Genomic DNA, 15,449 nt, shown 5'->3' on the forward strand with positions numbered 1-15,449 from the left:
CCCAAACTATTCTGTGATTCTGAGAACAGAGGAAATTAGGGGGTGTAGCCCCCTCCATGAACAGAATGTTTGAGGTCATGGAACGGAGGACTGCCGTGAGCCTGACCTCCTCTTTTTTGTGTTGCTCATCACAACCTCCCCCCACAAACGCAGCACCAGGCCGTCCCCCTCCAGCCCCTCTTCAAGCACAGCATTTTCTCCAGGAATTCAAAGTTCACAGAAGCAGAAGCCCAGTTTTCCTGGAACGGGAGAGCCAGTTTGAACCCAGCTCCGAGTCCCACGTTGCTTCTTGCTCGGAACACCCTGGAATTATCTAACAAGCGTCACTGCCCCGGTGGCCCTGCCTGGGGCTCCCCAGGGGAGATCAAAGGGCAGGACAACATCCACATGAGCAGTTTTGTCATGTCTGGAGATCACCACAAAAACACAGCTCAGATCTGAGAGCCGGCGTCCTTGCAAAGTGTTGAGCAAAGAGCAGAGGTGCTGCAGATCCGCTTCATGTATATGCTGAGCAGGAGACGCCACAGACCCCCCCGGCTCTGCTTTTGGGCAAACTTTGTCCACTCATGTTCCTTCTCTTCCCTCTATGCACCAGATTGCAAGAGGGACAAACATCTGGGCTGTGCGGTGCGAATCAGGAGCTCCAGGCGCCTCAGAAATGCAGGACAGGACTGGCAGGGTGGCTCACGGAGCAGGAATCCAACACACGAGTCTGGTCCGCAGCGGAGGAGACTCGCCACACCGATCAACACCGACAAACTGGAGAGAGAGAGAAAGGCCATCATGAGCCTGGCAGCTCCAGCCAAAAGGAATCGGAGCAGCAATCAGTCAGCAGAGCTGGAAATCCTGACAAGAAATTAAGCCGCCAGGGTGTCGAGCTCCAAGATGGGGGCTCAGGGGAGCGTCTGCCACACAAGAAGAGGGAAATTTGGCAGCAGGGAAGAGAGAGGGGAGCGGGGAAGAATCATTTTGGTTGGAAAAGACCCTCAAGATAGAGTCCAACTGTTCCCCCACCCCTGTCCCTGCCCCATGTCCCGAGAACCTCATGTCCGTCTGTCCAACCCTCCAGGGATGGTGACTCCAGCACTGCCCTGGGCAGCCTGTTCCAATGCCCCACAGCCCTTTGGGCAAGAAATTGTTCCCCACATCCAACCTCAACCTCCCCTGGCGCAACTTGAGGCCGTTTCCTCTGCTCCTGGCGCTTGTTCCTGGGGAGCAGAGCCCGACCCCCCCTGGCTCCAAGCTCCTTTCAGGCAGTTCAGAGATCAGAAGGTCTCCCCTCAGCTCCTGTTCTCCAGCTGAACCCCCCAGGTCCCTCAGCCGCTCCCATCACACTTGTGCTCCAGAAATGTGTGTTGGTTAAGGCTCATGAACACAAATCACCCCTCCTTGAAACCTGCCCAGCCCCATCCCGCTCGCCCTCCATCCGGCTCCCCTCACAGCGCTTCCCGCGCTAACATGGCGGCGGGGGCCGGACCGGCCACACTCAAGATGGCCGCCGTACCACGCTGGTGCCCTTCCAGCCATGCCACACTCAACATGGCTACCTTGATGGACGCGGCTGACGACCAATCAGCGTGCGAGAAGGAGCGAGGGGCGGGCGTTTCGCGACTAGCCGGGTGTGTAGCACAGTATTGGGCGCGCCGCGCGGTCGTTGCCACGTCGCGCTGCTCCATGTGAGACAGCGGGGACAACGTGTCCCCCGCTGTCACCCGCCCCCTCCGCTACGACACCGCGGCCCTGCGAGCAGCGAGGGTTGTCTAAAAAATCTCGTTCCCCCCCGCGAGAGGCTGGGAACGCGGGGCGGGACGCACCGAGGGGACGCCGGGAGCGACGGGTCCGGGCGGAGCGATGAACGCGGCGCTGCCGAAGGTACCGGCGCTGGGGACACGGGGAAGGACACTGGGGGGGAGCACTGACTCTGAGCTAGTGCCCTGGGTCACCTACCGTGGTGTATCTGCGACAGGGACCCCCCCCCAGGGACCCAGGGGTCACCGCAGCGACACAGGGTCCGTCACAGCCCCCCCAGCTCTGTCACTGCCCCTGGGGACCAGCAGGTCCTTGGTCCTCCCTGTCACTCTTTAACTTGTAATTACCCGCCTGCCCCAGGGGACACGATGCAGGTCCTGCCTGGTGGGGTTGTGGTGACAGTAAAGCTCTTTTTTTATATATATATATATATATATATATGTATATGTATGTATATATGTATGTATGTATGTATATAGGGTGACAGTAAAGCTCTTTTATATGTATGCATATATATATGTACACACCTATATATATTTGGTGACAGTAAAGCTCTTTTATATATATGTATATATATGTACACACATATATATATTTGGTGACAGTAAAGCTCTTATATATATATATATATATGTACACACATATATATATTTGGTGACAGTAAAGCTCTTATATATATATGTATACATATATGTACACACATATATATATTTGGTGACAGTAAAGCTCTTTTTTATATATATGTATATATATGTACACACATATATATATATTTGGTGACAGTAAAGCTCTTATATATATATGTATATATATGTACACACATATATATATTTGGTGACAGTAAAGCTCTTTTTTATATATATGTATATATATGTACACACACATATATATATTTGGTGACAGTAAAGCTCTTTTATATATATATATGTATATATATACACACACATATATATATTTGGTGACAGTAAAGCTCTTTTATATATATATGTATATATATATACACACACATATATATATTTGGTGACAGTAAAGCTCTTTTGTATATATATATATATATGGTGATAGTAAAGCTCTTATATATATTCTTTTTAATATTTTACATGTTTTTTAAAATTTATTTTAAAACATTTTGATATCTTTTATATTATAGGTGAGGTACTCAGGGACATAGGTTAATGCCAGGGTTGTGTTATAATTGGAATCGATGATCTTGGGGGGCTTTTCCACCCAAAATGATTCTCTGATTCTTTGCCTCACAAGCTGTTTTTCCTCCATCCACATGGATCTGGAACAAGCAGGAGGGTTTGATCCCTACGGATCTCCCACCCTAGCTTGTTGGATCCCGGAGCAAAGTGAGGGAATGCGTGAGAGGTCACCGCACTCATCATCATCATCATCATCATCATCATCATCATCATCATCATCCTCCTGCTTCATCCCTCTGAGTTGTGGCGATATTCTGGGGAGCGATATTCTGGAGAGACTGGGTTATTGGCATGTTCCGAGGGTCTCGGGTGTTGTTTCCATGCTGTATTTTGGGAAGCGATGGTGAAAACTCTCTGAGTATTTGCATTTTGACCATGGTGGCTCATTGCAGGCGCTGTGCTTGAAGAAGGGAGCGTTGCTGAAGCAGGTGTTGGCGCTCAGCAGGTGAGTCTGACATCAAACCCGGTGAATAAAACACACTATAGGGCATTAAAAACCCTTGGACACTTCTACTGAGAGTCTCAGAGCACTTATGTGGCAGAAAAAGTACGGTTTGCCAAGGGAGATCTTTTAGTGGTGGAGGGAGGCTCAGCTGAAAGGGCTGTGGGGTATGGAGGACAAAGTGTTTCTTTGCTAACAGGATCAGCCTGTGTCTGAGGAACTTGGGCTGTGAGCTTTTGCTCAAGGAGATATGTTTTATTTCCATAGGTGGCTGAAATCAGGGCTTTTAACAATGATCTTGTTTCCTACAGAGCAGCAACACCCAGAGAAAACCGTCTGTGCGCTGCAGGTAAGGCCTCCTAATAACCCAACGCAAGGCCAAAACTTCGTTTACCCAAAATAAATATTGCATTTCAGCATTTACATCTCTTACATTTTTTTTAGCCAATTTTGGTCTGGTTAAATAACATTAGCAGGTACTTTTCCTCTTCTATACCTTTTTTCCTAACCCTTTCTTCTGTTTCTCTGCTCTTGGTTGAGCTGTGAAGTGACAGCAGCCAGATGCCATTCACTATATTAATGTCCAGGAAATGACTTTTACAGCCCTGTGAGGTCCCACTTCAAAATTTATTGAGCTGGTGGAGTCCACTGTCGCAATTTAAAATCAAATTTGATTTTGATGCGGAGGCAAAGTGTATCCGAGTGCCTTAGATCCTTGGTGTTCCGTTTCTCTTTGCTGTTCGGAGCTCTGTTTATTAAAATTAGGATTACAGAGGGTTTCATTTTACCCTGGAGAAGGAAGTATAAATAAAACGTTGACGCCGTTTTGATTTGGCTTCCGAGCACATGAATATTTGAACAGAATTGGATTTTAAACTAAACGGGGCTCAGATCCATTGTAGTAGCATCACTGCTGTCGCGTGAGAGGAGACATGTAACATTTCATCAGCATCCTCCCCATCCACTGGTGCTGACAAGTCTGTCTTTGCTTGAGAATTCACCTGGGAGTGAATTAAATGAGTCATTTTTAATCTCTCCCTCCCTTATTCGCTGCTCGCCGTAACCAACTGTGAATTATAACATTCTGGCTGTGGTGCCGAGGACAAATTCCCGCCCCCCATGTGGATTTTGGGCTCTCAATGGCACCCATGTATGTTTGTTTAGAGAAGGGCTGTGTGTTGTTCAGCTGGAAACGCGTTTCCTCTGCTTTAATTTTAAGGTGATGTGCTCGTGAGTTGCCACAGAGACTACAAATCCCGTCCTACGCACGGCATTGGGACGTTCAAATACCTGCTCCCGAAGGAGGTAGGAATAACAATTTCAGCTGACCCATCTTCTTACAGTTCGGTTTAAACATGGGTATTATTAATTCCAAGGCTGATGAATCATATTAAAAAAATATCATGATTTACGTGTGTTACGTCACATGAAATACCCACTCAAAACACCGCAGAAATTATTTTGTCTGGTATATTCTTGTTAATGGGGGTAAGAATCTCTACTCGATGCTGAATTTAACACCTCAGCTTCAGATTATTGCAGAGTATTGTGAGGAGGGCTTCTCTGCATTTCTACATTTTGCATTTAAATGTTTTATATTCCCTCAAATTTGGAAAGATGACAATTTTGGTGGAAGGAAGAAACAATAATTCACCTAGACAGCTGCTTCGAAGGAAGGAATTAAAATAAAACCCAGTTTGTTTTCTGCTCCTGGGTTTCTCCTGGAAGGAATTAATCACGGTGCGCATGTATTTTCTGTGTGAATCCTGCGGTGCTGCCGTCCAAGAGCCGAACTGCTCGACTCGAGAACATCTGTTACGATAATGTCATCCCAGTTTTGTGATCGGGGACAGCGAGCACAGATGGGCTGCGATGTGTTCCATGTAGCTCAGCAAAACCTTTGTCAGAGGAGAGAACCTTTGCGTGGTCTAAACTGAGGGAGTGCGGTCTGGACGATCGGGTAGTGAGGTGACTGCGAACTGGCTGAAGGGAAGAAGCCAGAGAGTCGTGGTCAATGGGGCAGAGTCCAGTTGAGGCCTGGATCTAGTGCAGTGCCTCAGGGGGCAGTGCTGGGGCCGCTGTTATTCAATATATTCATCAATGACTTGGATGAGGGAATAGAGTGACTGTCAGCAAGTTTGCTGGTGACACCAAGCTGGGAGGAGTGGCTGACACGCCAGAGGCTGTGCTGCCATCAGAGACCTGGACAGGCTGAGAGTTGGGCGGGGAGAAATGTAATGAACTAGAACGAGGGCAAGTGTAGAGTCTTGTATCTGGGCAGGAACAGCCCCAGGTTCCAGTGTAAGTTGGGGAACGACCTATTAGAGAGCAGTGTAGGGGCCTCAGTTCCAGCAGGACAGGGAACTGCTGGAGAGAGTCCAGCGCAGCCACCAAGATGCTGAAGGGAGTGGAGCATCTCCCGTGTGAGGAAAGGCTGAGGGAGCTGGGGCTCTGGAGCTGGACAGGAGGACACTGAGGGGTGACCTCATTCATGGTTGAGTGTCAGGAGGATGGAGCCAGGCTCTTCTCGGTGACAATCAATGATAGGACAAGGGGCAATGGGTACAAACTGGAACACAAGAGGTTCCACTTAAATTTGAGAAGAAACTTGTTCCTGGTGAGGGTGGCAGAGCCTGGCCCAGGCTGCCCAGGGAGGTTGTGGAGTCTCCTTCTGTGCAGACATTCCAACCCGCCTGGACACCTTCCTGTGTAACCTCATCTGGGTGTTCCTGCTCCATGGGGGGATTGCACTGGATGAGCTTTCCAGGTCCCTTCCAGTCCTTGACACTCTGGGATTCTGTGATTCTGTCTCCTGTGCAGGCACGAGTTAATGGTTTTTTTTTTATTTCCAGCTTTATCCAAAACCAGATATTTTTTCTTTGTTTTGAAAAAAATTACAGGTTCCAAAGAGGAAGAAGGATAAAGTACAGATGAAAGAGATAAATGTTGGGACCGAACACGAGTATGGAGATCTCAACATCCAGATGACTTCCTACGATATGTGTCTGGTGGAACATTTTGCTCAATATGTGCATAGACTCTGCAACCGGCTCTCTATCAGAGTGAATGAAAGGTATGAGGAACATCATAAGATCATAGAATAATTTGCTTGGAAGAGACCCTCGAGATCATTGCCCTTTCCGGGAAGAAATTGTTCCTAGGATCCAACGTGTAAATAAGTGTAAAGCTGCCTGCTGTTCTCTTTTTGTGTGTCTGCAGGGTTTGGGATGCTTTATTCAGATAAGGAAGGCTGAAATTGAGTTGTTCAGGCGCTGAACAATTTCAGGTGGCCTCAAGTTGCGCCAGGGGAGGTTGAGGTTGGATGTGGGGAACAATTTCTTCCCCAAGGGGCTGTGGGGCATTGGAACAGGCTGCCCAGGGCAGTGCTGGAGTCACCATCCCTGGTGGGGTTGAAAATACACATAGATGAGGTTCTCAGGGACATGGGGCAGTGCCAGGGGGGGGAACAGTTGGACTTGATGATCTTCAGCATCTTTTCCAACCAAAATGGTTTTATGATTCTTTGACTGAACAGATCTCGAGGGGGAAAAAAAAAGTGCCATTACTTCCAATTCCTCTGAGAAAAAACACTTAAGCCTGTGGGTGCTGAGCTCAGGAACTTAAGTCTTGCTGCCTTTCGCTGCTGTTTTTTCTTTATAACGTTTTACCCAGGCTCTTTGTGTGTATATTGAAGAGTAAGCAATGGTAGTGAATATACAAACTAGAAGGAGCTTGGGGAACCCCTGAAGCCTGTGCGAGGAGAATATTATTGCTGCAGAAGCACTAAGGGAGTAAAAACACTTAGTGCTGATTATCTGAAGTGTGTGTCTTTACCTGTATGTCTGAGTATAAACGCTGGTTCCTCCTCACACCAATTAAACCTGTCAAGAATAATTTTCTTTGTGTTCATTTACTTGGATGAACTGTCAGCCGTAGATCAGCTACTTGTAGCATCTCTGTGATGTTTCTTGCACCAAACAGCACGAAAACCTGACCCATCCGTGACTGACAGGTGTTTGTTATAAGCAGGATACGCGGTGACAATAAGAAATGACAAATTCCATCAGCAGCAACGCGCTGGAAAGTAATTTCAGAGAAATCCCACAGCCTGAGGCTATTGGTACCACTTTCAGCCTTAGGTGTTATTACCTGTGTCACACTTGTGCCCTCTGAGGTTGGACTTGGTGCACAGAGTTCAATATGTGCAGGAAGAAACCATTTACCCTTAAAGAGCAAAATCTATAGGGTAAAACATGAGCGGTAAGATGTAGCCTGTTGTTACTGATGCCATGGAAATGGAGTAACTGTAACCAGAGAGCAAAATCTGACCCACTGCCTTGTTGTTAAATTCACTGTAAATTCCTGATAGATTCGCTGTAAATTCCTGAGAAGATCACTGTAAATTTCTGAAATAAATTCACCATAAATTCCTGATAAATTCACCATAAATTCCCAGCGGTGAATGCAATATCCTTGCAGTGGTGCGTTGCGGCAGTGGTTTTTAGCTCCGTTCCCAATTAAAATCGATAGACTATTAAAAAGTAAGTCAGAATTGTCGCTTTAAAGCTCTCCTTCAAGTATGAAGTTAAAAGTTCTCTTCTCAAGCTGGTGTTTGTAGCTGAATTTGCTGGTAATAGCACTGCAAGTTTCCCCCTTATCTCCTTCCAGTAAAACACCCGGCTTCTGCCAGCGCTTGATTTGCGAGATACATTGTTTGCATAATTAATTTCTCATTAAAAGTTAATCTTCCTGCCACGTTCCCTGCTGCTGGAGGTCGATTCGTTCCTGTAAAGCGGCGCAAATCTGTCCTCCCCCATCCTAACCGTGTGGTTCCTGCAGCTACGCCATGCCCACCAAAACCGACGAGGTGCTGTTCTTGGAGGAGCGAGGTTCCAAAATGCAGCTGGATGCGGTTCTCACCACCCACCAGAGGGTTGTCCAGGTACGAGCTGGTGTTTGCCGATAATGCCACCGCTCTTGTGGTGGCGTCTCCGTGCTCAGAGCTCTCAAACCCCCTTAAAAACCAGGTGTTAAGCCTCTTTAAACGCGTAAATTTGAAGCCTAATTTGAAGTCTAATTCACGATTTCACAGAATCACAGAATCCCAGAATGTCAGGGACTGGAAGGGACCTGGAAAGCTCATCCAGTGCAATCCCCCCATGGAGCAGGAACACCCAGATGAGGTTACACAGGAAGGTGTCCAGGCGGGTTGGAATGTCTGCACAGAAGGAGACTCCACAACCTCCCTGGGCAGCCTGGGCCAGGCTCTGCCACCCTCACCAGGAACAAGTTTCTTCTCAGATTTAAGTGGAACCTCCTGTGTTCCAGTTTGTACCCATTACCCCTTGTCCTACCATTGGTTGTCACCGAGAAGAGCCTGGCTCCATCCTCCTGACACTCCCCCTTTATATATCTGTAAACATGAATGAGTCACCCCCCAGTCTCCTCTTGTCCAGCTCCAGAGCCCCAGCTCCCTCAGCCTTTCCTCACACGGGAGATGCTCCACTCCCTGCAGCATCTTGGTGGCTGCGCTGGACTCTCTCCAGCAGTTCCCTGTCCTGCTGGAACTCAGGGGCCACAACTGGACACAATATTCCAGGTGTGGTCTCCCCAGGGCAGAGCAGAGGGGCAGGAGAACCTCTCTGACCTACTGACCACCCCCTTCTCATCCACCCCAGGTACCATTGGCCTCCTGGCCACAAGGGCCCAGTGCTGGCTCATGGTCACCCTGCTGTCCCCAGGACCCCCAGGTCCCTTTCCCCTACACTGCTCTCCAACAGCTCGTTCCCCAACTTACACTGGATCCTGGGGTTGTTCCTGCCCACATCCAAGACTCTACACTTGCCCTTGTTCTAGTTCATTAAATGTTTCCCCGCCCAACTCTCCAGCCTGTCCAGGTCTCTGATGGCAGCACAGCCTCTGGTGTGTCAGCCACTCCTCCCAGCTTGGTGTCACCAGCAAACTTGCTGACAGTCACTCTATTCCCTCATCCAAGTCACTGATGAATATATTGAATAACACCGGCCCAGCACTGCCCCCTGAGGCACTGCACTAGATCCAGGCCTCAACTGGACTCTGCCCCATTGACCACGACTCTCTGGCTTCTTCCCTTCAGCCAGTTCACAGTCACCTCACTACCCGATCGTCCAGACCGCACTCCCTCAGTTCAGCTGTGAGGATGCTGTGGACACTGTGTCAAATGCCTCACTCAAGTCAAGGGAGATCACGTCCACCGCTCTGCCATCATCCATCCATCCTTTTATGTCCTCATAAAAGTCAATGAGGTTGGTCAAGCACGACTTCCCCTTGGTGAAGCCATGTTGACTGCCCCTAATGACACTAATGATCCTCTTATCCCTGAGATGCCTTGAGATGGCACCGAGGAGAAGTCGTTCCATCAGTTTCCCAGGGATGGAGGTGAGACTGACCGGTCTAGAGTTACCCGGGTCCTCCTTCTTGCCTCCTTTCTTGCTGAAAGTTGTTTGCAAAGTAGCAGGCAGAAGAAGAGTTTTTGCATTCTGTATTATTAAGATTTATTATCTATTTTATGCAGAATAATTGATACAAAGGGTGGAAAAATCATGTGTAAGGATGAAAGATTTCGCAAACTCGATGAAATTTAAAAATAGTATTAGCCAGCTTCAAAAGTGGAGGTAAATATTAATAGATACTTCTCTCAGTGACTTTTTCCTAGTTTATAGTATGTTGCCTTGCTAAACCCGTGATGGATTACATTTTAAGTCTAGAATTAGACTCTTCCCACTGGAGAAAGCTGATGTGTGGTTAAGGCCGAGGATGCAGGTTTGCTGTGGCAGCTTTCGTGTTGAAGTCTCTCCTAAATTAGCGTCTTTACGTGCAGGAGGCCATGCAGGTAGGGATGGGAAGCACAATATTCATATAGAAGAGCCAAAATTAGAGTTTGGGGATGTGCTGTATGTGAGAAATGTGGGGATGAAGCAGAGAGCTTGGCTGCCGCAGGCTTGGACCAAACCAGCGTCTCTTCCCGTGTTTTTAATATAACGAGTCCATTTTGTGCATGATGTTCTGTTTGTTTCTTCTTTCAGATCAGCGGTTTGAGTTCGACGTTCGCTCCGATCCTCCTGGAAATAATTCAGAGTAATCAGCCTGAAGGGGTCCATCTGTCAGTGGCAGAGGTATCTTGAATTTTACCCATTCCTTTGCGTTTAGGAAGCAGATGTGATACATGACTTGGTCTGAAAATACAGACCTGGTCTGAAAATACAGACCTGGTCCTGCGCCTACTGTTTAGTCTAGACTAAGGGATACCCGGCACCTCTCATCACTTGGTCTTTCAAAACCCATTACCTCTAATTCTTGATGAACGTTTCGTTTTCCCCTTATCCTCCTATAATTAGTCGCAGATTCCCTGCGACCCTTCCCCACCAGGAACTTCACGGAGCGGTTGGTAGCAAAGCTGAGACTGGAAACCCAAATGTTGTGCCCAGTTTGGGTGGAATTAGCTCTGGGAGATGTTCAGCTTGTTTTCTATAGAAAGACCCAACAGTTTTCTCAGCACTGAGGGCTTCAGGACAGAACCCTGCTTGCTAGTGGACCCAGCATAAGGACATATTTAAACTTCTGTTGTGTTACATTCAGACAAAGCAGTCACAGGAGGTGCTTTTTATTTGGGGACTAAAGGACTTTTGTGGCTGGAAAGGGAAGGCAGCACAAGGAATTCAAACAGGAAAACACAGTTGGCTTCTTTGAAGAACGTTTCGTTATCTCCAGCTCTGCAAACCAGAAGGAATATGGAAGAAGGGCTCTTGAGTCCAGTAATAATCTGGTTTGCTCACAGTCCTGTGTCTGCCTTAGGGCCCTTATTTTTTTCTTTTTAATTTTTGCTGGTGGCTTTGTCACTGGAGGGAGAACGGTGACATTGGGCCATGGAGAGGAGAGGAGCCACAGCAATGATGCGAGGCTGGAACAGCTCTGCTGGGGGACAGGCTGAGAGAGTTGGGGTGTTCAGCTGGAGAACAGAAGCTCCAAGGAGACCTTAGTGCGGCCTTTCCGGACTTTAAAGGGGCTTAGGAGAAAGAAGGGGACGGACTTTTGAGCAGGACCTGTTGCAATAGGACAAGGGGTGATGGTTTTAAACTGAAGGAGGGAGATTCAGGCTGGACATGAGGAAGAAATTGTTGCCCTGAGGGTGGTGAGAGCCTGGCCCAGGTTGGCCAGAGAGGTGGTGGATGAACCATCCCTGGAGACATCCCAGGCCAGGCTGGACGGGGCTCTGAGCAACCTGAGCTGCTGAAGATGTCCCTGCTCATGGCAGGGGGGGCACTGGGGGAGCTGGGAACATCCCTTAACCCAAACCATTCTATGATTCTATGATGCTTGAGCACGATGCCGCTGCTCACTCTTCCAAACGCAGTTCCCCAGGTGAGGAGGTGCCGATGAGGCTGAATTTCAGAGCAGCCCTTTGCGGTTACCACACTCCCTTGCCGCCAGAATCTTTCCACCCTCAATGATTTCCCTCCAAAGCTGTTCCTGTACAAGGCTGGATGTAAGAGAAGAGGCTTAGAGCTCTCCCACCAGCTTCCAGGTGGAGCTGCCCATGAGTTCTGACCCTGCAGTGACTTCCCACTCCCCGCCTTCATTTAAGTCTTGTATTTTTCCACTTCTCAGCGATTCTCTTAGCGAGAAGGTTTGTCTTCCTCTTGATTTCAAAAAGTGCTCCAGAGGTGATTCCAATTTGCTTATTTTTCTTCCTTTTCCCTCCCTCCCCAGCACACCGAAGCTCATTTCAAGAGCCGATTAAAGTCCCGGCCGGAACTCGAAGAGCTGCTGGCGCAGATGAACTGAGACGAGGACGAAACGCTCCATCCGCTTCAGAGCCGACTCCGGGAAAGCGAAGCCACTCGAGCCTCCACAACGCAACTTCACTGCACTGATAATTTGGCGATCTGCAAGAAATTCGCACTGTTGTCAAGCAGTTTGTCTTAATAAAGAGATGTGTTTATATCCAAGTGATCTGTACTCACTGAAGTGGGTGCAGGATAGAACATGGGTTTACTTTTCCCAGTTCTGACCTTTTCCTTTCTTTTTTCCTGCCTGTTTGGCTTTTGGTATTTGAGGATTTCTGAAGGTTTCAGTCTGCAGAAATCTCTGCAAGTGAATGATACTTTAGTACGGTAATTTGATGTGGAAGTGACCCATCCCGCTCCTTTCTTCAGCTGGAGGCCGCAGCAACGCGTTACTCTCGTAAAACCGCTTAAACCGGAGCTTTGCCAACACAAATGGAGCCTCAGAGCCCTGGGAAGGTTGGGGATAATCATCCCCAAGCAGCTCAACTCCTGTTTGATGGAAAAAAGCATCAGAGGTGGCAGAATTTCTCCTTAATTTCTGATAACCCTCCCCCTGGATCCCCCAAATCAACCCAGTTTTTACAACAGCCATTTTCCTGGTTTCAGCTCAGACAGACCCTATTCCGCTGGGTCGAACAGGTTGCAGTGCTGGGTTCATTCACTCCAATCTTCACTATTTCAAATTCTAAGATCGAGCTGCTTTTATTTTGGGCCGGAGCTGACATGATACTTGGTTGAAATGCGTTAGAACCAAGTTTAGGCCTTGGTTTGTTGGATGCTACGAGGAGGTTTTTCCTGCTCCAGAAAACTGTTTGTTTGTTTGCCCATTCTAGGCACCAGTGGAAAAATAACTCACTAGCATCCTCCCCAGGATGGGTTGCTAGGAGGTTGTATTCAGCTGAGCATTTCTCCTCACCAGAGCCTTTTTTCCCCACATACCTGATGCTCCTGGAGCTTCCCAGGAGATTAATCCCTCCAAAATCCCATCCTGTGCGACATGAGGCTATCGCTGTTGGAAAACCTCTGGAATCATAGAATAGTTTGGGTTGAAGAGACCTTCAAAGCTCCCCCAGTGCCCCCCCTGCCATGAGCAGGGACATCTTCACCAGCTCAGGTTGCTCAGAGCCCCGTCCGGCCTGGCCTGGGATGTCTCCAGGGATGGTTCAGCCACCACCTCTCTGGCCAACCTGGGCCAGGCTCTCACCACCCTCAGGGCAACAATTCCTCATATCCAGCCTGAATCTCCCTCCTTTAGTTTAAAACCATCACCCCTTGTCCTATCACAACATGCCCTGCTCAAAAGTCTGTCCCCATCTTTCTTCTTTTCAGTCCAGAAAGGCTTCAATAAGGTTGAAATCCACAGCAGGGATGTTATACCCACGCTGTGAATGCTCCAAACCTGGGACATTTTGGGCTGGAAACTCCCACCCAACCCCACAGGGATGCCTTCTGAGCTCCCAGTTATCCCCAAAGACACTCGAGCCAGGATAACAAACCACCAGATTTAATTTCCCAACAACGCAGTGTGGATTATTTAAAAACCATATCACAGAAAACGGGTCAAACAGCCCAGGGGCGCCAACGGTGGCGTCCCCATGGATTTCAGTCGCCGGCAGGCTCATGGTGTGCAGGGGGCGGCTGGCGGGGCTGCTGGCGCCGCTCCATGCACTGGCCGAAGGCGCGGAGCTGGGCCTGGCAGTGGCGCCAGTCCTGCCGCTCCGCCATGCACTCCTGCAGCGCCCGGTGCTGCGCCAGGCAGCCCGTCCGCCCGATCATGGCGTCCACGGGGTCCTCGTCTTCGTCTTCCTCCAGCGACGGCGGTTTCCTGGCGTGGCCGGGTCTCGCCATCGCTGGGCTGGGTGGGTGTCAGCCCCTGGAGAGCCCTGCTTGGGTCAATGAGCCCGTTTTTGGGGACACGCACCAAAGTGCCTCGCACCCCCGTGTGTTCCACATGCTCCAGGAGGAGCTCAGCACCCCACCATGGAGCCCCCAAATTCCCATGGGTACCCAGCACCCCCAATGCACCTTACCCCACCCATAGGTGCCCCCCTATGCTCCATGCACCCCAAAGGAGCTCAGCACCCCCTGGCCCCCCATGAGTACCCAGCACCCCCACGCACCTTATACAACCCCCCAGTAGGTGCCCAGCACCCCCATGCACCTTATACCCTCCCCATAGGTGCCCAGCACCCCCAATGCACCTTTACCCCATCCATGGGTGCCCCCATATGTTTCATACACCCCAGGAGGCGCAGAGCACCCCCTAAGCAACCCACCATGAGTACCCAGCACCCCCATGCACCTATACCCTCCCCATAGGTGCCCAGCACCCCCATGCACCTTTACCCCACCCATGGGTGCCCCCATATGTTTCATACACCCCAGGAGGTGCACAGCACCCCCTAAGCAGCCCCCAACCCACCATGACTACCCAGCACCCCCATGCACCTTATACCCCCCCCATAGGTGTCCAGCACCCCCCATGCAACTTACTCCCACCCACAGGTGCCCCATACACTTCATGCACCCAAGGAGGAGCTCAGCACCCTCCCATGCAGCCCCCAAAACCCAGGAGTGCCCAGCACCCCCCATGCACCTTAATCCCACCCATAGGTGCCCAGCACCCCTCCATATACCATACCCCCCACCCATGGGTGCTCAACACCCTCCATGTCACCCTGAGTGTCCCATATGCTCCCTGCACCCCAGGAGAAGCTCAGCACCCCACATGCAGCCCCCAGCCCCCCATGTGTGCCCAGCACCCCTATGCACCTTAATCCCACCCATAGGTCCCCAGCACCCCACATGCACCTTATACCCACCCATGGGTGTCCACCAATCCCCTACAGCTTTACCCCCACCCATAGGTCCTCAGTAGCCCCCACGCACCTTACCCCCACCCATGGGTGCCCCCATATGTTTCATGCACCCCAGAAGGAGCTCAGCACTCCCCAGCCCCCCATGGGTGCCCAGAGCCCCCCTACACCTTACCCCCACCCATGGAGGCCCAGCAGCCCCCATGATTTTTCGGCATCTCCCCTACACCTTACCCAGCACCCTCTATACCCCCTCCCACTCCCGCCGACCAGCCCCGCCATACCTGCCCAACAACACAGCGCGGCCCCTTTAAGGCTGGCGTCGCGGAGAGCACTACCGGAGAGGGGCGTGGCCTCGGGAGCGCTCTCTGATTGGAGGACGCCTTCCCCTTCCGATTCCACCCCGCGGGGG

General features: G+C 49.9%; 2 protein-coding genes across 3 annotated transcripts; one reads left to right on the forward strand and one right to left on the reverse strand.

Moving 5' to 3' along the window:
• The first annotated feature begins 1,651 nt into the window (after window positions 1-1,651).
• Window positions 1,652-12,383, forward strand: MRPL48 (mitochondrial ribosomal protein L48). The gene is made up of 8 exons (XM_082067829.1): window positions 1,652-1,872; window positions 3,347-3,399; window positions 3,708-3,745; window positions 4,616-4,701; window positions 6,297-6,469; window positions 8,236-8,338; window positions 10,461-10,550; window positions 12,145-12,383. The coding sequence occupies exons 1-8, from the start codon at window positions 1,852-1,854 to the stop codon at window positions 12,217-12,219; spliced, it is 639 nt and encodes a 212-aa protein (XP_081923955.1). The 5' UTR covers window positions 1,652-1,851; the 3' UTR covers window positions 12,220-12,383.
• Window positions 12,384-13,704: 1,321 nt separating this feature from the next.
• Window positions 13,705-15,431, reverse strand: COA4 (cytochrome c oxidase assembly factor 4 homolog). Of its 2 annotated transcripts, none has more exons than XM_082067908.1 (2): window positions 15,322-15,431; window positions 13,705-14,094 (listed from the first exon to the last, which is right to left on the reverse strand). In XM_082067908.1, the coding sequence occupies exon 2, from the start codon at window positions 14,067-14,069 to the stop codon at window positions 13,824-13,826; it is 246 nt and encodes an 81-aa protein (XP_081924034.1). In that variant the 5' UTR covers window positions 14,070-14,094; window positions 15,322-15,431; the 3' UTR covers window positions 13,705-13,823. The 2 variants fall into 2 exon arrangements, with proteins under 2 accessions (XP_081924034.1, XP_081924033.1); XM_082067907.1 differs by having other exon boundaries at window positions 13,705-14,104; window positions 15,322-15,427.
• Window positions 15,432-15,449: the final 18 nt, after the last annotated feature.

The sequence above is a fragment of the Streptopelia decaocto genome (genome assembly GCF_964273445.1).
Source record: "Streptopelia decaocto genome assembly, chromosome: 1".
Taxonomy (NCBI): Eukaryota; Metazoa; Chordata; class Aves; order Columbiformes; family Columbidae; genus Streptopelia; species Streptopelia decaocto.